This window comes from Syngnathus floridae, chromosome 6 (genome assembly GCF_059516105.1).
Source record: "Syngnathus floridae isolate MCC-2025c chromosome 6, RoL_Sflo_1.0, whole genome shotgun sequence".
In the NCBI taxonomy this organism is placed as follows: domain Eukaryota; kingdom Metazoa; phylum Chordata; class Actinopteri; order Syngnathiformes; family Syngnathidae; genus Syngnathus; species Syngnathus floridae.
In genome coordinates this window covers 4,089,554-4,116,002 of record NC_142418.1, presented here as the reverse complement: position 1 = coordinate 4,116,002, position 26,449 = coordinate 4,089,554, and the positions used below count along the sequence as shown (strand labels likewise).

General features: G+C 46.0%; 1 protein-coding gene across 10 annotated transcripts in view; it reads right to left on the bottom strand.

Moving 5' to 3' along the window:
* Window positions 1-26,449, bottom strand: part of plcg2 (phospholipase C, gamma 2) — a 145,210-nt gene that overhangs the window by 34,475 nt on the left and 84,286 nt on the right. For all 10 annotated transcript variants that reach the window (XR_015859134.1, XM_088379316.1, XM_088379312.1 and 7 more), the window contains 8 exons: window positions 23,420-23,542; window positions 23,166-23,346; window positions 16,649-16,717; window positions 16,442-16,551; window positions 16,246-16,342; window positions 16,086-16,158; window positions 13,439-13,611; window positions 6,022-6,124 (listed from right to left, as the gene is read on the bottom strand). Coding sequence is in view for 9 of the 10 variants with exons in the window: in XM_088379316.1 (XP_088235442.1) it covers window positions 6,022-6,124; window positions 13,439-13,611; window positions 16,086-16,158; window positions 16,246-16,342; window positions 16,442-16,551; window positions 16,649-16,717; window positions 23,166-23,346; window positions 23,420-23,542 (929 nt within the window). In the remaining variant the exon portion in view is untranslated. The remainder of the gene's footprint in view (window positions 1-6,021; window positions 6,125-13,438; window positions 13,612-16,085; window positions 16,159-16,245; window positions 16,343-16,441; window positions 16,552-16,648; window positions 16,718-23,165; window positions 23,347-23,419; window positions 23,543-26,449) is intronic.

The window sequence follows — 26,449 nt, the reverse complement described above, 5'->3', positions numbered from 1 at the left end:
AATAAATTGTAAAACCTTAAACTACTAAAATTAAGATGGGAAATAAGAACGGTAAATCTCTTGCTCTGCTCTTCTTTGAGATGAGAAGATCATGGCGAGTAGATTTCTTAATTGTATGCAATACATGCTGAAGTGGAAGAAAATGTATGGAGTACAAGGAAATTTGAAATGTGGAAGAAGTGGTAGAAGTGCTAGAGTGTGGTTAAAATCTTCACAAAGAGATGAGAACGAATTCAAGATACAAAAGCTAGAAAGATGAAAACTAATGAGGTCACAAGTGTTTGTCGGACCAGAAGACAATAAGGCCCCTGTGAGCAGGTGCAAGGCCGCAGCTCAAGCCGCGGCTCAAGCAAGGGGCAAGAGGAGTTTCCGCTCCTATGCAAATCATAGGATTTGTCATAGGAAATCATCGTCATCTGATGGCGCCGCGGATGGCTGCCACGGTGAGTTGCTCTCTGTTTCTTCGTCTTATTTTGTGTGTTTTCTGTGTCTTCTGCTGTCCATCCCGGATCACTTTTACTGGAGAAGCACTGTTAAACATCGGTCAGTCTTCTTCTGGTATTTTCTCTCCTGTTCTCTCTGATTCAGACTGTTTGTCGGAGATTTTAGCCGGAGCGGCAGTGTTATACAAGCTAGCGCGACGGCGGCGACGCGGAAAACGAGCCGGAGCCCTCGTAAAGCTGAGGCAGAGAGGGTTCCGTTCTCCCCTACTGTCAATTCATCTGGCGAATGTCCGCTCCCTGGCGAACAAGATGGACGAACTGCTGCTCCTCACTTCAAGGAACACGGACTTCAGCAGATCCGCCGCGCTGTTTTGTTGAAACGTGGCTTAGCGAACGAACCCCCCACCACACCATGGAGTTAGCTGGGTTTCGGCTAACGCGTGCAAATCGCAGCGCGGAGCTCTCCGGAAAATCAAAGGGAGGTGGTCTCTGTTTCTACATTAATGAACGTTGGTGTACCGATGTCATGGTGTTGAAAGAGTTTTGCAGCCCTCTCCTAGAAACACTTTTCATAAACTGCCGGCCGTTCTATTCACCACGGGAGTTCTCCTCGATCGTCATGGCGGCTGTTTACATTCCACCACACGCACGTGCGAGTGAGGCCACGCAGATGCTGGCTGACCAGGTGACAGACATGGAGAAACTTCTACCAAATTCACTAATCATTGTTCTGGGTGATCTTAATAGGGCGAACCTTGCACACGAACTCCCCAGATACAGACAGCACATAACGTGTCCCACCAGAGGGGCACAGACACTGGACCACTGCTACACCGTAATTAAGGATGCATACCACTCTGTGGCTCGTGCAGCTTTAGGACTCTCGGACCACTGTCGAGTTCATCTGATCCCTGCCTACAGACAGAAACTAAAAACTTCTAAGCCTGTGGTGAGGACTGTAAGGAAGTGGATAGTGGAGTCAAGGCAGGACCTCCAAGCCTGCTTTGACTGCACCGATTGGAGAGTTTTTGAAGCTGCAAATTCAGACTTGCATGAACTCACTGACACTGTCACATCATACATCAGTTTTTGTGAGGATCTGTGTGTGCAGACTAAGACCTTCTGCACGTACAACAACGACAAACCTTGGTTTACACCGAACCTTAGGAGGCTGCGCAAAGTCAAGGAGGAGGCCTACAGGAGCGGCGACCGGGACCTGTTCAAGCAGACCAGAAACACACTGAACCGAGAGGTCAGGAAAGCCAGGAGGTGTTACGGGGAGAGCCTGGAGAGACACCTCTCTGCCAATCCTGATCCCTCAACAGTGTGGAAAGGCCTGCAGAGCATCACGGGCTTCAAGAAACGAACCCCCCGTCCTGTGGAGAGCCCAAGGCTCGCTAACCAGCTAAACAGGTTCTACTGCAGGTTTGATCGGTCCTCCCACACAACGGGACCTCCTGCAGCACAATCCACATACTCACCTCCCCCCACAACTGCTCTGTCCACACCTCCATCACCGTGGTCACCGACTCTCTCTCTTGCAGAGGCCGCGCCCGCACTCCAGATTCGCGAGGAGGAAGTGCGCCAGATGTTCCGGAGGCAAAAGATCAGGAAGGCACCGGGCCCAGATGGCGTGTCACCTTCCTGCTTGAAAGTCTGCGCTGAGCAGCTGGCGCCCACCTTTGCACGGATCTTCAACTGTTCCCTGGAGCTGTGTGAGGTGCCCTCGTGCTTCAAGAGCTCCACCATCGTTCCAGTGGCCAAGAAGCCCGCCATCACAGGTCTGAATGACTATAGACCTGTTGCACTGACATCTGTGGTCATGAAATCTTTCGAGAGGTTAGTGCTGAACCACCTGAAGGATGTCACGGGCCCCCTGCTGGACCCCCTCCAGTTTGCCTACTGGGCAAACAGGTCGGTGGATGATGCGGTCAACATGGGACTGCACTACATCCTGCAACACCTGGACACCCCAGGAAAGTACGCCAGGATCCTGTTTGTGGACTTCAGCTCGGCGTTCAACACCATCGCTCCTGACATCCTCCAACAGAAGCTCATCCAGCTCGCGGTGCCTGCCTCCACCTGTCAGTGGATCACCAGCTTCCTGACCAACAGGAGACAGCGTGTGAGGCTGGGGAGCATCACATCTGACACCCTGACCACCAACACTGGAGCCCCTCAGGGGTGCGTCCTCTCCCCACTGCTCTTCTCCCTCTACACCAACGATTTCTCCGCAAGTGACTCTTCCGTGAAGCTCCTGAAGTATGCAGACGACACTACTCTCCTCGGACTGATCCAGAACGGTGATGAGACTGCGTACAGACAGGAGGTGGAGCGGCTGGTCCACTGGTGCAGCCAAAACCACCTGGACCTGAACCCGCTCAAGACCGTGGAGATGACAGTGGACTTCAGGCGAGGCCCTTCACCACTTTCACCCCTCACTATCCGCAGTAATACTATTCTCTCATCAGACACCTTCAAGTTCCTGGGAACCACAATCTCTCAGGACCTGAAATGGACCGGCCACATAGACTCTGTCCGGAAGAAGGCCCAGCAGAGGCTGTACTTCCTGAGACAGCTCAAGAAGTTCAACCTGCCGCGGGAGCTGCTGAAGACCTTCTACACTGCCATCATCCAGTCTGTCCTCTGCACCTCCATCACTGTCTGGTTTGGATCGGCCTCCAAACAAGACAAGCACAGACTGCAACGGACAATAAGGACTGCAGAAAAGATAATTGGAATCAACCTCCCATCTATCCAAGACTTGTACCTGTCCAGGACCAGGAAACGTGCAAGTAACATCTCAACAGACCCTTCGCACCCAGGTTGCAGCCTGTTTGAACTACTCCCCTCCGGACGCCGTTATAAAGCTCTGTACACTAAAACCAGCAGACACACAGAAAGAGACAGCTTCTTCCCCCAGGCTGTCGCTCTGATGAACTCACACCACTCTTAGAGTCTCAGAGTCATTACTGTGCAATAACATCCCGCTTTCCACACCTTTTTTGTCTACACTGTTTGTACTATGTGTCCTCTCTGCATCCATTGCAGCCTGGTCATCCTAGAAGAGGGACCCTCCCATCTGTGGTCTCTTCTCAAGGTTTCTCATTTACCCTAGCTGGAGTTTTGAGTTTTTCCTTGCCCTCTTGGGAATTTAAGATCAGTTTAAGATCAGGGGATGTTTGAGAATATCTTTCGTTTTTCACATGTCCTGAGTGTTGTTGTTAGTCACCTAAATGTTGAACAGAGGCTGTGATTTACCGAAGTCAAATTCCTTGTTTGGCACGCTCAAACATGGCGAATAAAAAACTCTTGAATCTTGAATCTTGAATCATGTATCAAAATTTAAAAGATCTGAAACCTCTCCCATATGACAGCAAACCATGTCATTGTCAGGTTATCAAAAATCTTTTTAGATTGTTAGAGCTCCTGTCCATACACGAAGTATGACAATGCTGTTTGTATGCTCAATTACAAATGACTAGAGATCAAATTGTGTTACACTAAAGATAAAATATGCAAATCAAGTGGTAAAGAAATGCAACTTGCTTCTAGAAGATAAATAAATACAATTAGAATGTGCTGTCCTCGTGTGCATGGGAGGGACCAGCTCACATGAAATGGCCAGCCTCTGACGAATCATTGGTGCTGGGATCTACCTTCCGCACGCGAGAGCTGTGCATGTGTGTGCGTATGTGTTAAAATGATGAAGATTGGCTAAACTTTTAGTACAAAAAGAAACTGTTGTCTATTCAATTTACACCGCAGAACAGAAACAATTTTGACAGATAAAAATGAGAGGAAAAGAGAGAAATCTGTTTGCGAGCAGAAACTAATCCACACTAGTGCATGTTAAGTGTCGAGCTCACATGAGAAATTCGAAGAAGAAAAAAAAAACGACAGAACATGCTTTCAGGAATTGGAAGAAGCTAAATTGTGAATTGAAGATTTTGCAACGCTACATTTAATAGGAATAATTGATTGGTTGTGTTATAAGATTGTACAAAATTCTAAATGTAAACCAATTCTGAGAGATTGAGCTCTTCAAATTTAAAAACAAAGAAAAAAATTCAGATTAATTTGCCAGAAGTTTTTTTTTTTAGTTTTTTTTGAATTGGTGGATTGTTCTACCAGGAAACTTGAGTTGAAAATGATATATGAATGTTGTGTGGTGAGCTTGGATGAATTGGGACCAATGTTTTAGGAGGACTCCTTTTTGGAGACTGAATGAGATGCATATGATGAGCATTGATGAATGATTGCCTGAATGAAAGGTTCAATGGTTGAAGTCGTTGGCGACTACTATAGAAAATTAGTAGAGCGACTTTGATGAAAGAGTGATTTTGAGCAGGTTGAATGCTAAAAAGAAAACGTAGCTTTTGGATTGATAATTAACTAGAGAAAAAACTGGAGAACCAGTAACACATGTAGAGGATGAGTGAACTGAGAAATTAAGAAGCGTTTTGGAAAGAAAGTCAAATTAAATGATGATGAAATCATATGTAGTAATACAACACTTTACTACATATGTATTCTCTAAATCATACAATTGAGTAAAATAAAACATACATTTTGATTTGTATTCAAATTTCTAAGATTCTTGTGATAAACAATGAGAAAAAGATTGAAAAGTAACTAAAGAAACTACAAGAAAGTGAAAATTTCTAATCATTTGCAAGCTGAGTCGCTCCCCATTCGGAGAGGCCATCCATTTACTTGCTAAGCTAGTTGTGAAAAGAGTCCAATTGCCACAAAAAGTAGCTATATGCATGTGTGCAGTACACACACACACGAGACTGATAAGGTGTCAAGAGGTAACAAGCTTGCAGACAGAACCACAAAGCTGCAGCGCAAAAGACACTTCAAATTTTATACACACAAGAAGCAGATTAAATCACTGAAACATTTTTAAAGATGTGCAGCGACAAAGTCCATAGAGTGAAATTCAATTATGGACGAAAAATTATCACATCTATCACGTCTAAGAAGCTTAAATAATTTTGCCTTGAGATGTGCCAAATGATGCCGTCGGGCGGGCGAATGATCGCGAGTCGCCGAGGGGCTAGCATTTCCCGGCCAGCTGGCCGGCCGCTCCCCTCCCCACCACCATATAAAAAAAAATAATAATTCTCAACAGATTTACACGATTCACGAAAATAATACCTTCGACGGAAAAATACACGGAAATCCGCGGATCCGCGGAAAATTCTCATCCCTGATTCCAGCTTCGGCCTTGCTGTGTGGAGTTTGCATGTTCTCTCTGTGCTGTAGGCCCACTCCAAATTGCTCATAGGTGTGAGTGAGTATGGTTCTTCGTCTGTGTGTGCCCTGCAATTTGCTCGGAACCGGTTCAGGCCCCCCGCTGATTCTGATTCTGATGTGTAAGTACCATTCTACCTTAGTGCTGTGGTATAACCCAAAGGCAAATCAAAATAATTAAATTAGTAAAGACTGAACATTAGTATTAAAAAAACATGATACTGGCGCTACTGAAGCACATTTTACACAAGAGCCTGGAGTAAATTCGTTTCTTAATCATTTGTTTTTCTATGTGCTTTTTATGACTGCATGCATTTACCAAAACGGTCCTTGTCCTTGCTGCGTGGCTGACAGTAGACCACCAGGTCTGACATCTCCATAGCGACCTCTGCCTTTTTCTCAACTTCCTCCTGCTGCCTGATCTGAGGTTGAAAAAAAATATGTATAATTATATCAAACAGTACTCAAGTACAGAGGGGGTCAGCAGATGGCTTGTGAACCATTTGCGGTTCTTTGTATAACATGAATATTATGATACAGTAGTACAATATACCGTATTTATTCTAATTATCGCCCATATTCTAATAATCGCCCAGTGTGTGTTAGCGATGACATAAATAAAAAACATTTATACTTCTAATTATCGCCCACGCTGCTAAAAATTCCCCCCAAAACTTACGTTTTCCTCCGCGACCGAATGACGACGTCATTGCGCAAGTTTAAATATGACTGATTTGACAGCGAATCTTTCCTGGAAATATTTGATTTCAGACTTATTTGAATGATCCACTGAAAAAATGCCAAAATATAGAAAATATACCGTTAAAGAGAAGCTAGCAATTGTAGCTGCTGCTGATGCAACTTCTATTAATGCAGCTTCTAAAGAATATAATGTCGATTGTAAAAGAATCAGAGAGTGGCGAGTAGTAAAAGGAAAGTGCGTTTGAAGTATGCTGCGTTCCTTAAGAACACCAGTGAGATGCAGGTATTGCATACTACATAAGGAAAATATAGTACATATTATCGCCCATTTCAGTGCCCCTTGGCGATCAGATACAAAGTGTTCTCTATCAATCGCCCAGCCCCCTGTTGGACATAAACCTGTAATTATCACCATGGGCGATATTTACCGTAATTTTCGAACTATAAGTCGCGTTTTTTTCATAGTTTGTGTGGGGGGCGACTTATACAGAGGAGCGACTTATATATGAATTTTTTCACAAATTTTCAAAATTAAAAAAAAAAAAGTAGTGAAACCGCGATAAACGAACCACGATACAGCAAGGGATTACTGTAATTTGAATTTCAAGTGACGTCAGCGCGCGGCAGTTGTTTACATAAAGGACAAAGATTCAATCACGGGATGACGAAGATGACGAAGGGCCCCACGTACTACCGGCATCATTAGCGGCTTTGTTTGTAAGTGACACAGGTTTGAAAAACTATTATGGCTTTTACGCACGCCCGGTCCTACTCTACGGAGCTCTCTTTCACCTCCGTGGATGGAAGTCGGGGGCCGGCGCTCGGCTGGGTAGCTGTCCGGGGACGGTGGATGGGGCTTGGACATGGCTTTTACGCACGCCCGGTCCTATTCTATGGAGCTCTCTTCCACCTCCGTGGCTGGAAGTGCCACCTCCAGGGATGGAAGTCCATGCCACCACACGCCTGGAAGTCAACGCCGGTGCTTGGGGCCGTGTGACGGTGAACTATTTATGTTATAGTTATTTGATATATTTTATTTCGTGTAGCAACTTGTATATGTTTTTATCGTTACAGTTTAGTAGTTGTTGGCTTGTTGAACTCTTGTTTTGTTAAATAAAGAGCCGTTTACCAAACCCACGTCTTTCCTTGTACTTTGTTAACGCTACAATATAGTTATATACTAGATCTGTGGAATAACAACGAGGCTGACGTCAGGGCACACGTGCGGTGTTGTTGACAAAGGGCGAGGAATTTGATCGATGGATTTAATGATTTGGAGTGACAGATGGTTTGATAATATTATTGCTAATATAATAGTTATTTGATATATAATTTATATAGCGTTATATGGGCCTGTGAAATATTTTGAAGTGCAGCACCGTCAGCGGTGCGCAGCCGGCCGGCATTATTAACATAAAGGACGATCGATGGATTTAATGAATTGGAGTGACACAGATAAACGTATTATTTATATAATAGTTATTTGAATAACTCTGAATGTTACGTCAGGGCCATTCTCAGCTCTTCGTTTGTGTTTATGTCACGTTAGCACACCTATCATTTAGCCTGTTGTTGCTTGTTCATGTCTGTTCTTGGTGTTGGATTTTGTCGAATAGATTTCCCCCAAAATGCGACATACTCCGGAGCGACTTATATACATGTTTTTTTTTCACGTTATTGTGCATTTTATGGCTAATGCGACCTATATTCCGGAGCGACTTTTAGTCCGAAAATTACGGTACAATAAATACGGTACGTACATACCAACAAATAACTCTCGAAGACCTAATGGCCACAACTTTATTGCCACATTCACAATATATGCATCACAAATTCTGTCATCAAAAATAAATTGATACATTTTGCCTGATTGTCTTTAGGGAGACAAAGGAGCAGGCCCCAGACGCTCTGGCATTCCAGAAGTGATAAAAGGTCAGAGCCCAGAGAAGGAGAGAGAAGGGACAAAAGCCAAGAGAGAGAAAAGCCAAGAGAGAGAGAGAGAGGAAGTGGCCTCAGCTCTTTTAGTGTACGGACCCAGTGACGTTATGTCTCATGTGGAGGATAAAGGAAGGTAGTTCAAATAATGGAAATTTAAATAAAAAAACTAGTACTATATATTGAAATTGTACTTTGCAATCTTTGAAAAATTACCAATGTTCAACCAATCCACCATGAGTAATTGTGAAGGGTACTCTAAACTGTAACCCTTCTTTCAATCAAATAATCCAAATAATGCACTTTATAGAATATAATCAGAAATGAAACACGACATGAAAAACATATGCAATCTCTGACAAATAGGTTTGGCGAGTTACTATAAGCTTGCTTTAGTACAATCAGCACAACCAAAAGTTCCTCTTAAATTCGCATACGCAAGAGTTTCTTCAGTTTTTAATCGCTGTTCAATATCATGACAGGACATCAGTAGCTTCCGCTACTATAATGTTACATTGGAATGTGCATCTCCACGATGGGAGATGGTCCTCAAACTCATGAAGACAGAACCCAATGTGTCCCTTCAGAATGGTGACATGTTTCTTGAAGATATAAAACTTTGTTTTCAGTGGCGAATGGTGGTTATTGTTACAGAATAATTCCCAAAATTGAGGCATTGGATATTGTATAAAAGCCTTTTTAACGTTTTAATAACATACTTGAACGTGTCTTTCTAAACATTGCCTGTGACGCAGCAGTAGTACCGCAGCAATGCGGAAGTGTGCACGCGAGTTATTAGCAAATAAAGACTGGAAACAAAGTGTTTTTTAAAGCTTTAATAACATACCTTAACATTTCTTTCCAAACACTGCCTGTGACGCGGCAGTAATACCGCAGCAACACGGAAGTAACACAGCAAAGTCACTGAAACGCGGCGGTAACACAGCAGCAACACGGTGGCACAGCACTAACAGGGCTGGTTAAAAAAACATACCAGTAAAAGTAAAAAAAGAGCCGTCTTCATCTTCCTCCTGTGCACTGAAACCATCGAAGTCTTCCTCCTTAGTGTCCGATTGGAATAGCGTTAGATATCCTTCGCCTCACACTTTCTCAGTCTATCTTTCGTCGTCGCTTTTATGCATTTCTTTGAGTGTGAAGAGGGTCTGTTCATGCTAATCTTATTCATACACGAAGCGCTAAATTACATTAAACTAGCGAGCGACACGTATAGCTTAAAAGCGACATCATATGCATTTCTTTTATCCCCCATAATGACGGTTTGTGTATAAAAGCTTCCTGTCTTTGTGTGAATGCGGGTGTGTGCGTGATGCGCGAGACCTTCTTCGGCGCATTATCTCTTCTTTGTCTGTCTCGCTCTTGCTTCCTGCGAGAGCGCCCCCTGGAGACCGGAGGCCGTAAAAATCCATAAGTACGCTCCAGAGTAGATACAAGATAATGTCATCAACATCGACTGCCTTTAGCTTTAAAGCGGCATCATATGCATTTCTTTTGTTCCCCATGATGACGGTTTGTGTATAAAGGCTTCCTTTCAGTAATGTCCGTCTTGATCGCGTTCTGCATGATGCGCGAAATGTAAACACAAACTAGCGCGTCTTCTTCGGCGCATTATCTCTTCTTCGCCTGTCTCGCTCTTGCTTCCTGCTAGAGCGCACCCTGGAGGCCGGATGCCGTAAAAATTCATAAGTACGCCGCGCCGCCGTTTAAGGTTCAAAGTAACCTTCTGAATAAAATGCATTAAAAGTTCACATTCATTACAACTTGTTTTTGGTGAGCAAAATGTCAGAAGAATTGAATTTAAATGCTGATTGATAGGGTTTTAATACAATGCAGATGGTCCAAACAGCGCCACTGCTTTGTGTAATCTCTGAGTGATATGGCAGAGTAAGAGAAAGGGTTTAGAGCACAGGTGTCAAACTCAAGGCCCAGGGGCCAGATACGGCCCGCCACATCATTCTATGTGGCCCGCGAAGACAAATTGTGCATCAAATTCGTGTGTCATTACTATTATTGCAAATTGTCTTCACTTTTAATCATATCTTTTTTTGTTTAATATTTGACCAGTTTTTACTCGTCTGATTTGAAAACGAGTTATTTGTCAGTTTGTTTTGTAGCTTTTACTGTATATAATATGAGGTGCTCAGACATTTATTTGGGTTGACAGTCATAACGGCCGTCCGAAAGAAGCTATGTGGCCCGCGAAAACAATGAGTTTGACACCCCTGCTTTAAAGCATTAAGAGTTTGTTTTGTAGCTTTTACTGTATATAATAGTGTTAAGAGTAAAAGTGATCAAGTCATCACAAAAATCCCGAAAAAAATCTTATATAAACCGCACCTGACTATAAACCGCAGGGTCCAAAATTTTGGAAAAAAGTCGCGGCTTATAGTCCGGAAATTACGGTAATAGGTTGTCTCCTAGCACACAGTTTATGTTCAAATTAATAAGTCAAAATTTGATGTCCTTACAAGTCTGTAGAAAATGTTCATGTCCGCATAGAGAATGGCAAAATTGGCAAGATGTGGACTGGATGTGCGTAAAATGATTGCGTGGATGCTGAGAAGATGCGAGGGTCGATGGAAAATGAAAGTGGCGGTACCTTGAGACAAAACAGGCAGAGGAGCAAGAGAGGAATGCAGGAGAAGGATAACCAAGAATTCAGCTAAAGGATGGTCGCCAAGGCCAAAAGAATATAAGCCGTGGGAGGAAAACAGCCTCCATTGAATCAACCATACACCCCAACGCAGAATCTGCCCCCCACCGCATCCATCACCATGGAAGTAGCTCTTATCAAACTCGCCCCCACTCCCATGGAATCAGCTCTCATCGAACTTGCCCCCACTCCCATGGAATCAGCTCTCATCGAACTTGCCCCCACCCGTATGGAAACAGCTGTCATTATACTCGCGTCCACCTACGTGTGCAACGCAACTCGACTCGACTCAAAATGAGCACTTCCAAGTTACTGCTTTTTTTTCCCCTGAAATTGCATTGGGGGATTGTCGGAGAGAAAAGCCCAGCTCTGTTTTGTAAACATTTTTCCTGAACGCAGACTTAATATAATTTAATTAGATTATATTTAACTAATCTGGTGTGAGTCTGATTTGTGTGGCTATCTTTGTCCTAAATTGGACACAGGTAATTAGTAATGGTTGATGCAAGGAAGGTCCTCCTCTTCTATCCGGTAACATTTTCCAACAAGGTTATAATAAAACCAAAACCAGTCCGGCGACAATCACTACAGAGTGGAGACCTTCTTCAGGTCGCCGAGATCACGGAGGATCACCAGGTCTATTGATGATGATGATGGTGATGATGATGATAGAACTTTATTCATCCCACAGCGGGGAAATTCACTTGTCACAGCAGTGCATATGAGTGCAAGAATAATACGAGTGCAAGAATAAAACAAGTGCCAGAATTACAAAAAAGGGTAAATAACAGACAAGGACAAACACAAGTGCTGCTAGCAGAGACGAAACACATTCATTTTATCAGGTGGCATGCATGTTGTAAAGTCTGACAGCAGAGGGAATGAAAGACCTGCGGAACCGTTCCGTCCTACACCAAGGGTGCAAAAGTCTGCCGCTAAAGGAGCTGCTCAGGGACCGCACAATCTCATGGAGGGGGTGAGAGGTGTTGTCCATGATGGATTTAAGCTGAACCTACGTCTTCCTCTCACCCACAACCTCAATGGAGTCCAGGGGACAGCCCAGGATAGAGCTCGCTCTTCTGACCATCTTATTCAGTCTCCCCCTGTCCCGGTCAGTACTGCCCCCACCCCAGCAGACCACAGCGTAGAGGATGGCCGAGGCCACCACAGAGTCATAGAAGGTCCGGAGGAGAGCCCTGCACACACCGAAGGACCTCAGTCTCCTCAGCAGGTGGAGGCGACTCTGGCCCTTTTTGTACAGGGCGTGGGTGTGATCAGTCCAGTCCAGTTTGTTGTTAAGGCGAACACCCAGGAATTTGTAGTTCTCACTACCTCAATGTCCGACCCCTTGATGTTCACCGGAGTGAAGATGGGTGCTGTCCTCCCGAAGCTCACAATCAACTCCTTGGTCTTGCTGGTGTTCAGCTGAAGCTGGTTGAGCTAAAGTCCTTGATAACCGTCCTATATTCCAGATCGTTCCCCTCTGAGACATAGTTGTCGGGACGGTGGGCTCTTGAAGGACTTTGGGGAAAGGCGAGTTCCCATTGATGTCCATGCCGCCATTCTTCACCGGACTACTGAGATCATTCTCGTCTGGACACAACAACAATGGCCGTGTTGTCGGAGAACTTCTGGATGTGGCAGTGAGCAGTGTCGTGGATAAAGTCTGAAGTGAACAGGGTGAAAAGGAAAGGAGAGAGCACGGTACCCTGGGGGACACCTGTGCTGAAGCGCACCACGTCGGTCGGACACACAGCGATGTAACCTCACATACTGCGGCCGGTCGGTGAGGAAGTCCGTTGTCCATGCAGCCAGGCGCTGGTCCACACCCGCAGCCAATTTAAATTGCCGAATTTATTTGAATCTAGCAACACTGGAACCGAGATGTGAGCTACTCAATCGCACTTCACAAAGACAACCCCGCATTGTATGCTGATGCTAAAGAAGTGAAGCGAAACACGTGTGATTTAAGACAGCCAAGACAACTGCATCACAGCTCCCCTTTGGCTAGGGCGTCTTGACAAACAGGTTTGGCAAGTTATTGTAAGCTTGCAGTATTGTATTAGTTTAGTATTGCTTACAGTATTGTAAGATTTTAGTACAACCAGCATAACCGAAAATGTGGAGATAGTTTTTCTTCATAAATATACATTTCCTTCTGAGCACCACAGGAACAGTTTAAAAAGTTCATGATGTAAATGTTTACCTGCTTTAATAGTTGTCACTGTGAAACATATTTATATATTGATTAAAATAATAAAAACAACAATGCTATAGCACTATAGTTATTTATCTGTGCTACAGATGTCATGTACAGAACAAGAAAAGCAAATTCTATCATTGCAGTGCAAATGAGAGGGGGGTGCTTAAAAGTAACTATTAATAATTTAACATTAATCATTTAAATATTTTAAAAGCAAATACTTGCCTCTTGTTCTCTACTGAATTGCTTTCTCATTTCTCTCTGAGTGATGCCCCAAGCCACCTTGTACCATTCAAAAAGCTCCTCCAAAGAGTCTGCGGCCAAGTCAAATTGCAGGCTGTCTTGCTCCATGTTCTGCAGCGTAAGAACATGTAGCTTTCCGTTTTTACCGTTTTTCACTGAAAAGAGAGAGGACAGAATTCAATGTCACAGCATTCTTTAGTCTAGACAATGTTAATTTATTCTTGATCATTTGTTATATTCCTGATGAATTGATTATTTTGTAATATTTTACAATTGTCACTTTGAAATAGAAGAATTTTTTAAAGGCCCAAATTAAAGGGACAGTATGCAGATCTTTTTAATTTCTTCAGCAGAAGTGCAAGAAAATTTTCTATCCAAACTATTTCTAGTATTTCCTCAAGTAAGTGCATTCATTGGATTTGTTATACATGCAGTAGTCATTACTCTGGCAAATTTGCGATTTGCTATGTTTGTGTTGTACCAGCGTTGTACCTCATAGTATTTTGGACGAACGTGAACTAAACGTAGCACATTTTTTGCTTCTGGCTCATTTTGGGGCCAATCAACGATTTTTGAAGGGCTGTTCATTTTTTCTTCTTAGCCTACAAAAGAAAACCTTGCTAGGCAGACTGTAAACAAGGCTTAATCAGGCGGGGGGGTATTTTGTAACCCCAGCCACCTACATGGCACGTGCCTCATCAAAATTCGATGTGTGCTTGGAGAAGGGGAAAAAGCGCAATGACACTTCACTCGATGTACTCAGCAGCTCGATGAGCAGGCCCACTCATCCTTTCTTGTCAGACACAAATGAAAATTTAGTATCATCCTATGAGAGCATTCATGAATATTATGAGTAGTTGTAGTGCTCTCAATGGTGTTGGACTCCAAATTACTCAATGAGATTGTTGTTTTGGTTTATGTATGCCATGCAATCACATTATCAGTTCCCTGGACAGCGCTTCTCAGGCAGCATTATTTAGTAACTGGAGAAAAGGAGAAAAGCTCAGAGACCAAGAAAGACAAGTGAACACTGAGAAGTGTGATTCACCAATCTACTGTACGTTTTGTTTTTCGAATGATGACCTGCCTTCCAGGATTTTTTTTAAACGAAAAAAACGCTAATAAGGTACAATGTGCTGCTTTAGAAATTGTGAAAACAGTGCGACCGTGCACTGGTCTGTTTTTGATTGCCCACCATTTTCGCACCGGCTCCCAGCTCGTTGGCCGCTTTATATAAACTCCAGCACACCCAGCCCTCACTGTCAGTTTGTCCCACGTTGCTATCCCGTCTTATCTGTTGTCTGCCTTCCCCAAACTGACTCACGTTGCTGACCTAGCCCGTTTACCTGTTACTCGACCCGAATATGACTTCTGCCTGGCCTGACCCTTTGCCCGTTATTCAACCACAAGTTTTGCCTACGCCCTACCTGCTTGTGTTTTTCGTTCTCTGCCCAGGTACGATTTTCTGCCCGTCCCCGACCACAAGCCTGTTCCGCCCTTGGCAGCTTTGCTGACGCATCCGCTCCTCTCCAACGCCTGTGATCCACTTCCCCTTTACCTCCTATTCAATAAACAAGAGGACTGTGACGCTTTTGGTTGTCCTATCTTTCTCGTCACAATTCATTTGGGCTTTGCACCTTTACCGTTGCACTTTTATGTCCCAAGTCCTAAAGGTTTTCTGGTTCTTTGGTCAAACAAGCTAAGTAATAATCCATCCATCCATCCATCCATCCATCCATCCATCCATTTTCTGAACCGCTTAGTCCCCACGGGGGTCGCGGGCGTGTTGGAGCCTATCCCAGCCGTCATCAGGCAGTAGGCGGGGGACACCCTGAACCGGTTGCCAGCCAATCGCAGGGCACACAGAGACAAACAACCATTTGCACTCGCACTCACACCTAGGGACAATTTGGAGTCTCCAATTGGCCTACCAAGCATGTTTTTGGGATGTGGGAGGAAACCGGAGTGCCCGGAGAAAACCCACGCGGGCTCGGGGAGAACATGCAAACTCCGCACAGGGAGGACCGGAGGTGGAATCGAACCCGCACCCTCCTAACTGTGAGGCAGACGTGCTACCCAGTGCGCCACCGAGCCGCCAATAATACAGTCACAACAAAATTAAAAGTGAGTCAAAGCAAATATAATGCTACTTTAAATGTTTTACCCTTCATTTGTACGTCCTTTGTTTCCTACCTTAGTCCGACACCTAGAGCAGATTGTTTTTGTTTGCACATTTTGGACCACAGTTGTGATTTTGTTTCAATGCATTACAGAAAAGGACAATTCAACCAGTTTTCTCATGTATTTGAGATTGTACGGTGAGATGGAAAGAGGGAAAACAATCAAGAAATGGCAATATGCTGAAGAGTAACAGCTCACAGCAACTTTTTTTTTCGGGGGTGGGTTGGTAATGGGTGTTGGGGTGAAGAAAAGAGCAATGAACTTAGCTAAAAAAATTAAATTCTGAACTATAAATTGAAAAAGTTAATTTTAGATTTTGTGAGCTGAACCAGTTTGTGTAGAAAATGATATTTCCCAACACTGTCCCTTTCCGGGATCACATGGTCATGTTCATTGTTTTGAATAGTCCATTAAGATGGTGTTAGAAGGGAAAATACATTATACTCACAGTTTTGTATGTTACACTTAGAGATATCCACCACACCCTTACATAGTTCACCCAAGGGATTGTCTTCTATATCCTGTAGTTAGATCACAATCACTCAAGAAATTTAGTCTTTATACCACCAAACTTCCAGTTATGGTAAATGTTTTTTTTTTCTTCAAACCTGTTGTCTAAAATCAAGTTTGGTGTTGCTGGACACTTCCTCAACATAATTGGATGGGAAAAAAAGCTGCACCTTTCCACCATGGTCTCCTTTCCACCTAGAATGTGAAGAACAATGTTTTTTTGTTTTTTTAAATTGTTTTGTGTAGTTTTGTATTTGGTCATGTCAAAAACAACCGTGTGCAAGACAGACTCACCACCCATCATTGTCTTTGGACACATTATGTATCAAAGCGTCTTTATCGAAGGTGAGTTCATCGGGCCTTGTAGCCTGGTAGCTATAAACAGCCCTGACAGTACTCTTTGGCTTAGGTAGAAAAAAAACAACACACAATAAGCATACAGTGCGTTAAGCATAATACAAAAACAACAAAATAAAATATTACTAGCAATCCAGTACATACCAGTGATGACTCAATCTCATTGGGTTCCACATAGGTCTTCATTTCGTACAGTGCAGCAGTGCTGTTATCCTGTCAAACAGAATACATTGTAAGTTACCATTCTTTGCAGAGGCTAAAACGAAGTCTGAATAAGTTAGAATTAAGTTAGCACTCCTGCCTCACATTACTGAGGTTCTGTTTGATTCTGAGCTACAATGCATAATCATGGTTATGCATAAGGTTAACTGAAGACTCTAAATTGCTGCATGGTGTGAATGTGAGTGTTTAGATATGCCCTTTGATTGACTAACGACTAGTCTGAGGCGTACCCGAACTTTTGCCCAAAGTCAGATGGGATAAGATAAACCTCACTCACAACCCTAGTGATAATTGAAGGAATTTTGAAGTAATTCACATCTAAAGGGCTTACATTGATGTTTGCTACGCAGCTGTCATCTAGATGAATAAAAAGGACACAAGTTCAATGCATTGGTGTTTGTAATAATCCATGTAGCTTTCATTTCCTGATGAGTGTGAATGGCGTTGTGAGGATTTCTGGAAAAACAACAGAGTGACTGCAGGTGGTGGGTGCCGGCAGAGGGACTATTAGTCAACAACAGGAAAAGCTTCCGACATGTGGGAGAAGGCGACCACAGAACTGACATTGAATTCTACACCCGAATAGTCCCACGGAGTTAAGACAACACAACTCCTTATTTGACATCTGGTCCTTGAAAAGTGCACAACTCACCCATGGCTGGCAACACACAGACACACGCATGCACACGCACACACACACGCACACGCACACACTTAGACACGCCTTTTTTATGAAATGTATAAGGCTGGGTCAGGGATAGCATCCTTTGTCAATCTGATTCACTACCTTTGTGGTTCATGACAGCTGTGGCCCGGAGCAATGACCTTGCTCAGAGGCCTACCTGACAGGCAGTGGACTTTTTCCTCTCATATGACGACTTAATAAAGTCACTTTAATAAGTGAAAAAATGCGATAAGTGAAAAAGAAAAAGATTTCCATCCATAGCAAAGCAATCTGGCTATCCACTCGATAGCAGGTGGGTGATAGGGGCAGCACTGTCAACATCTTGATGTCATCCATTCCAACTTGGCGCCGTGAATTAAAGGCTAGAGAAGGGGGTTATTTTGACAAATACTAGACACAAAATTAGGGACACCAGATATTGAGCAAACCTTACATTATTGCCCCCTTCCCCCTGCAAGACCTCAATGTGGGACTTTCGGAGGTACAGTTTATATAGAGTGGCTATTTACGCCTTTAATTTGTGACCCTGGCGTGATGGCAAAGGAATGCTAATAACGCCTCGTTTGTGGTCAGTTAGGACACCACCTTCTAGTTGTAAGAGACGCATTGATTGGTTTCCTTCTTCCACGCCGGCGGCTGCCAAAATAAGGTAAGCGGAAAGTTCTAAAATAAGGTAAGCAGAAGTTCTGTACATTGTTTGCGCTAAATCTAGGTGTACAAAGACGAAGATCAATACGTGTTTAGCAGGTTCTGGATTTGCCTTGCCGTAGATTGGCGTTCTACCAGATGCAGTGGAACATCGTGACGTTTTGGTGCATATACTGTAGTTTTGGGGCCCTCTACAATGATGGCACACCTCGCTCAATCGAACTCAGCCCTCTGTGACTATGACTAAGACATTTTGTCTCAAGTTTTGTTTAATCTTGTATAAAAAGATTGAGATAGGATAGGTTGCAGAAAGAATGCGTTGAGCTCCAAAAAAGAAATAGTAAGTCACAAAATAAGAAGGTAACATAGAGGCAGATACATGATGAATTGCATTGTGGCGTAAAGGAAATGTGGAAACAGACAGAAAACATAATATTAGAAGAGCGAATTTGGAGAGAGAAAAGGGAAGCAAAGTAACAAATAGAAAAGGAGATGAAGCAAGACATCATGTGCATCTTACGGCAATGGGAGGCCACCGCTTTAGCAAAACTCCACGAAGAACAAGACCCTGTGACCAATGCAGTATGCAGGCAAACACAGTAATAGGGTTAAATGACAAAACAACATTGTATCCAACTCTGCCAACAAATTAACAATCATTTATGTCCCTTAGGCACCACCACGATACCCACTTGCCACTTAGGAGACACCCGGTATGATGGCACCGATGAAATTCAGGAAACACAGACCAGATAACAAACTTATTCTCGCAGCACAACTTTCTCAGAAGCAGGTGGTGCAGGGTCCCATTCCAAAATGCCAAATGTCCACTCCAGTTTTTATGGTACCCGTGAGCGGGCCCCTCACAATTTGGTGACAGATCACCCCATCCACTGACTGGTCAAAGAAAACACCCACATGGTCATCACTTTTAACCTGGATGATGCCAGACGCATTAACAATGCTTATTACAATAGTGAGTGACAGTGACAGTGATGATTGGAATGGCATTACAGAAGCACGGCAAAAGGCAGAAGTGGAGAGTAAGAAAAAGGTTTCAAATGTTAAGAATAATGTTTAACAATTACCGTATTTGCCGGTGTACAGGTCGACTCGGTGTATAAGTCGACCCCCTAAAATTCGACGGAAATTTACGATTTTATGATATATCCTTTGTATAAGTCGAGCTCAATTGTTGCATTATATTAAACTTCAAAATTCAATATGCGAAATTTATTGACGAAATGTGTTCAAATTCCGGGAGGCCGTGCGCATGCGGCTGTTTATAAGCACCGCGGAGGAGATCGCGGCCGGCGAGCTCGCGCACGCCGCCCGGCACCAACGGGAGGCCGGAAATAGCTCCAAGCCGAGCGGATCGGCACTTTATAAGCACCGCGGAGGAGATCTCGGCGCCTCATTGGACTTCCAGCGGCCGGCGAGCTCGCGCACCCGCCCGGCACATCCGGGAGGCCGTGCGCACGAGCCAAGTGGCCGAAAATAGCCCCCGCCGAGCGGATCGGCTGTTTATAAGCACCGCGGAGGTGGTCGCGGCGCCTCATTCGACTTCCAGCGGCCGGCGAGCTCGCGCACCCGCCCGGCACATCCGGGAGGCCGTGCGCACGAGCCAAGTGGCCGAAAATAGCCCCCGCCGAGCGGATCGGCTGTTTATAAGCACCGCGGAGGTGGTTGCGGCGCCTCATTCGACTTCCAGCGGCCGGCGAGCTCGCGCACCCGCCCGGCACATCCGGGAGGCCGTGCGCACGAGCCAAGTGGCCGAAAATAGCCCCCGCCGAGCGGATCGGCTGTTTATAAGCACCGCGGAGGTGGTCGCGGCGCCTCATTCGACTTCCAGCGGGCCGCGCACTCGCGCACGCCGCCCGGTTCAAATTTTCTAAGTGCAACGCACAATGAGATGCATGAGAAACGTCCTTGGTTACCATCACATTTGAAGCGATGAATACGAAGTTAAATTTTATGACTCGGTGTATAAGTCGAGGTCGATTTTTTTCGGTCGATTTTGGATCGAAAAAGGTCGACCAATACACCGGCAAATACGGTAATGTTTTCTACAGATGCATGAGCATGAATTGGGTGGGGGATGGCAGTATGACCCTTTGGGGGTCCGGGACACACAGGCACTGGTGGACAATTTACCTCAATTAAACAAAGGAGCCCAAGGGTGGATTTCAGATGTTACAGCTTTAATGGCAGGACAGAAATGTTGCAGTGGCCTGCCATGTTGTGTGGGGGCTGTTACTCCCACAATGCAATAAAATGTAGAGAAAACTGCGCAGTTAACTGCTGGTCAGAGAAAAGAAAGCTAACAACTATAAATTGCAAAAGCTGTTAAAGCTTAACTTGGACAGAGCACAAGAGGAGGCTACAACGGCCAAATCAGAAAAAGATAAAGATAACATAATGGTTTTAACTGAACAGTCTCGTGGCTGTGGAGGTTGTGGCTGGGGAGGAGCTGGAGAAGTTCTAGTCCATATTCCAAAAAGAAGAGATGTTAGTTGTGTGTGTCCATGTTAGTCAGTAAAAAAGGTGTGTTTTACCATTTTTTTTGTTAGAAACAAAGTTGTTAAACTTGCACCAGAGCTGAAATAGGTAAGTTGATTAATCACTTAGCCTGATGTTCACTCATTTCTACAGTCTGCTGGACAATGCCTGACAAGAAGCGAAGAAGGCGTTCTCGTGCAAGGTCTCCACCCACTTCAAGGACAGCAAGGACGCGCGTAGCCTTTGGCGGGGCATTCAGACCATCACGGACTACAAGCCCGCGCCGAGGAGCTGTGAGGGCGACGTCCGTCTGCTGAACGATCTGAACCGCTTCTTTGCTCGCTTCGACGCCCAGAACAGCACTTGCCCGCTGAAGACCGCTCCCCCCCACACGAGCAGCCCCTGCGCCTCTCTGCCGACGGTGTGAGGAGGGCGCTTGCCGCTATTGATACCCGTAAGGCGGCGGGCCCTGACAACATCCCGGGTCGAGCGCTGAAGGACTGCGCTGGGGAGCTGTCGGGTGTCTTCACGGACATCTTTAACGTTTCCCTGCAGCAGGCCATCGTCCCCTCGTGTTTCAAGGCTGCCACCATCGTACCTGTGCCGAAGAAACCTGCACCGTCCTGCTTCAATGACTACCGCCCTGTGGCACTGACGCCCATCATCATGAAGTGCTTTGAGCGGCTGGTCATGGAGCACATCAAGTCCGCTCTCCCCCCCACCATTGACCCTTTCCAGTTTGCGTACCGTGCCAAGCGGTCCTCTGAGGATGCCATCTGCTCTGCCCTCCACTCGGCCCTCACCCACCTGGAGAGAAAGGACTCATCTGTGAGGTTGCTGTTTGTGGACTTCAGCTCTGCCTTCAACACCATTGTACCGCAGCGTCTCATCTGCAAACTCGACGAGCTGGGCCTCTGTACCTCCCTCTGCAACTGGGTACTGGACTTCCTCTGTCAGAGGCCTCAGGTGGTGCGTGTTGGCGACAAAATCTCCGCCAGCATCACGCTGAGCACGGGGGCCCCCCAGGGCTGCGTGATCAGTCCATTGCTCTTCACCCTGCTGACGCATGACTGCACTGCGACCTACAGCGACAACCGCATAGTGAAGTTTGCTGACGACACGACTCTGGTGGGTCTCATCACGAAGGGCGACGAGACTCGGTACAGGTCGGAAGTTGACCTTCTGACCACGTGGTGCAGGGACAACAACCTCCTGCTGAACGTCAATAAGACCAAGGAAATCATTGTTGACTTCCGGAAGGGTCACACAACACACCTGCCGCTGATCATCGACGGTGCTGTGGTGGAGAGGGTGAGCTGCACCAAGTTCCTGGAATGCACATCAGTGAGGACCTCTCCTGGTCCGCTAACACCTCGTCACTGGCAAAGAAAGCTCAGCGCCGCCTGTACTTCCTGCGGAAGCTCAGGCGTGCATGTGCTCCTCAGGCAGTCCTGTCTACATTCTACCGTGGCACCATTGAGAGCGTCCTCACCAGTTGCATCGCTGTCTGGGGTGGTAACTGCACTGAACAGAACTTGAAGGCCCTGCAGCGCATAGTGAATACGGCTGGTAAGATTATTGGTGCTTCGCTCCCCTCCCTGAAGGACATTTGCACCTCCCATCTCGCCCGCAAGGCAACCTCGATTGCCAGAGATGTGAGTCACACGGCTCACTCTTTGTTTGACCTTCTGCCCTCTGGGAAGAGGTACAGGAGCCTGCGCTCCCGCACCACCAGACTCGCCAACAGCTTCTTTCTTCAGGCTGTTAGGGCCCTGAACTCGCTACCCCCTTCTGCGTAGCATGCGGCACTGTTGCGCTATTTTCGGGAATGTCTGCTGTACGTGCACTTGCTCCTTTTTTTTTTTCTCCTGCTCCTCTTATTTATTTATATATTTATTGTTGTGTTATTTATTCATTATTTATTCAGCACGCTTTTGTTATACTTGTTTACTTGTTTGTCTGTTGTGAGCCATGTCTTGTCACCGTGGGATAGGGGGGAACGAAATTTCGGTTTCTTTGTGTGTCTTTGGCATGTGGAGAAATTGACAATAAAGCTGACTTTGACTTTGATTGTCTAACCCATTGAGGAATATCTTGATAGTTCTTAGAATCCGTGAATGTGAGACTAAATGGTAAATGGGCTGTATTTGTATACTGCAGAAAAAAACGGAAAACAACAAAAAATTATTTCAGGGGACATGCTCAGTAACACGTTTGCATTTGTCTCATGGCGCAGTGAAATGACGTATCATTTCAGCCTACGTGTCTCTCACTGGACCAATTTAAAAGTGCATGCACATTGACTTGCCACTCAAGATTAATTGTATTAATTTTCATAGTGAGTTAATTTGCAGAATAATTAATTAATCAATTAATCAATTAAGTGACATCCCTTATATCATGTTAATAACATAACGTTCTAACTCAATGTTGTTGATGTTTTTTTTTTTTTTTGCCAAAGTCAAATTTTTGCAGGAAATGACTCTCCATAGTCTAATGCAGATGTTTCAAAAATGCCTAAAAAAAAAGATGAGTTTGACAATTACGTTATTAGTGAGACTTTGAACAATTTCTCCCCATCCTCATCTAATTTCATAAGAAACTCACTGTGCTGAAGCGAGCCACTAGGTCAGGCGTGACTGGGTATCGCAGCTTGGTCTTGCGATAAAGTGGCTTCTTCTTAAAGTAGTTTACCAGCTCCACAAGGCTCTCAAACTCGGTTGTTGTGCCAAGCAAGTAAACACTGCCTTCCTTCTGGATCCGACAGTGTTTCACCTTACCATCACCTCTGAGAGACAGAATTGTAGTTTAGTACAAACTTGAGTTAATTAAGAAAATTCATTATTGGCATGCTGCACAACCTGAACGTGATTGCAAAAGAGTCTGGGTCTCCCTCTCTTTGTCGTATCAGGAAAGCTCCATCTCTTGGAATTTTCAACAAATAATCTTCAGCCTCACCTCTGCTCAAGTTTTTATAAAACCACCTAAAACAAAATACAAAAGAACATAAAGTAATTATGTTGTACACTTACATATTTTCCACATTTTATTGTAGAATAATAAAGTTCCAAGGAATACCCCTAAGAAACACAATATTTTCAGTTTTCTGTTAATGAAATGAAACTCTTCTAACTTGCTACGAGTACAGCAGGCAGGTTCTGCTCGACATCAGCGAAAGTGAGTTTTGTGGCGTTCTGGTCTTTGATGCGGAGACATTAAAGGCGCTTGGACTGCTCCGTCCTGGAGCGTGTCCGGACTCGCCTGCTATTCCTCCCCCGGTTGGAAAGCGTCGGAAGCGGTGTGCGAGGAGGCAGAAGAGGGGCAAGCGCGGAGGCGTCCGGGCCAGGCTGGCGGCCAACCCAGCTTGCCCGGCCGTGCCTTCCATTCTTCTGGCGAATGTTCGTTCGCTGGACAACAAGATGGATTACATTCGCCTGCTGAGATCTACGAACCGGACAGTGCGTAACTGCTGTGTGCTCGTGTTCACTGAGACTTGGTTGACTGTCAAAATTCCGGACTCTGCTGTGCATCTGGAGCGGTTAGCGTGCTATCGGGCGGACCATGCCATTGTGAGAGGGGGAAAGTCGCGAGGAGGTGGAATATGCGTCTACATCCGTGGTGAATGTTGCCTGGACTCTGTAGTTGTATGCAGGCACTGCTCGCCACTGGCGGAGTTTGTGATCATTAAGTGCCGTCCTTTTTACCTGCCGAGGGAATTTACCGCAATTCTGCTAGTCGCGGTATACATCCCGCCTTCCAACATCGAAGGCGACAGGATCGCGGCTCTTAGTGAACTGTACCAGGCTGTCAGTGAACAACAGACGGCGCACCCTGACGGTTTCACCATCTTTGCTGGGGACTTTAATCATACTAACCTGAAGTCTGTTTTTCCGAGGCTTCACCAGCATGTTAATTTTCCAACACGTGGTGACAGCTTCCCGGACCTGGTCTACTCTACACATAAAGGAGCTTTCAAGGCCGACCCCCTCCCCCATCTTGGACTTTCTGACCATCTCACTGTCATGCTTTTGCCCGCATACAGACAAAGGGTGAAAGCATCCAGGCCGGTTCACAAGCGGGTACGGGTGTGGCCTGAGGGTGCCTCTGATGCGCTTCGAGACTGCTTTGTCACTACTGACTGGGACATGTTTAAGCGGGCGGCCACTTGCAACGATCGGACAGACATAGAGGAGTATACTGACTCTGTTTCCTCTTACATCACAAAGTGCATTGATGATGTGACTCACTCGAAATCCATTATCACTTGGGCTAACTGGAAGCCATGGCCGACGGGGGCTGTCCTCAGGCTGCTGAGGGCCAGGGACAAAGCCTTCAGAGCGGGTGATGAGGCTGGCTTGAGGGCATCGAAGGCCGACCTGTCCCGGGGCATCAAGGAAGCGAAAAGGGCGTTCTCTTGCAAGATTCCCGCCCACTTCAAGGACAGCAGGGACGCACGGAGCCTTTGGCAGGGCATTCAGACCATCATGGACTACAAGCCCGCACCGCAGAGCTGTGAGGGCGACGTCCGTCTGCTCAACGATCTTAACCGCTTCTTTGCTCGCTTCGACGCTCAGAACAGCACTTGCCCGCTGAAGACCACTCCCCCTCCACACGAGCAGCCTCTGTGTCGACAGCGTGAGGAGGGCGCTTGCCGCTATCAACACCTGTAAGGCGGCGGGCCCTGACAACATCCCAGGTCGAGCGCTGAAGGACTGCGCTGGGGAGCTGACGGGTGTCTTCACGGACATCTTTAACATTTCCCTGCAGCAGGCCATCGTCGCTTCGTGTTTCAAGGCTGCCAGCATCGTACCTGTGCCGAAGAAGCTTGCTCTGTCCTGCTTCAATGACTATCGCCCCGTGGCACTGACGCCCATCATCATGAAGTGCATTGACCGGCTTATCATGGAGCACATCAGATCCATTCTCCCCCCCACCGTAGACCCCTTCCAGTTTGCGTACCAAGCCAAACGGTCCTCTGAGGATGCCATCTGCTCTGCCCTCCACTCGGCCCTCTCCCACCTGGAGAGTAGGGACTCGTATGTGAGATTGCTGTTTGTGAACTTCAGTTCTGCCTTCAACACCATTGTGCCACAAAGACTCATCTGCAAACTCGACAAGCTGGGCTTCAGTACCTATCTCTGCAAGTGGCTTCTGGACTTCCTCTGTCAGAGGCCTCAGGTGGTACGTGTTGGCGACAAAATCTCCGCCAGCATCACGCTGAGCACGGGGGCCCCCCAAGGCTGTGTGCTCAGTCCGCTGTTCTTCACCCTGCTCACGCATGACTGCACTGCGTCCTACAGCGACAACCGCATAGTGAAGTTTGCTGACGACACGACTCTGGTGGGTCTCATCACCAAGGGCGACGAGACTCAGTACAGGTTGGAGGTTGACCTTCTGACCGCGTGGTGCAGGGACAACAACCTCCTGCTGAACGTCAACAAGACCAAGGAAATTGTTGTTCACTTCCGGAAGGGTCATACCCAACACCTGCCGCTGACCATCAACGGTACAGTGGTGGAGAGGGTGAGCAGCACCAGATTCCTGGGGGTGCACATCAGTGAGGACCTCTCCTGGTCCGCCAACACCGCGTCACTGGCGAAGAAAGCTCAGCGCCTGTACTTCCTGCGGAAACTCAGGCGAGCAAGTGCTCCTCCGGCCGTCATGACTACATTCTACCGTGGCACCATTGAGAGCGTCCTCTCCAGTGGTATCGCTGTCTGGGGTGGTAGCTGCATTGAATACAACATGAACGCCCTGCAGCGCATAGTGAACGCGGCTGGTAAGATTATTGGTGCTTCACTCCCCTCCCTGAAGGGCATTTACACCTCCCATCTCGCCCGCAAGGCGACCACGATTGTGTGTGATGTGAGTCACCCCGCTCACTCCTTGTT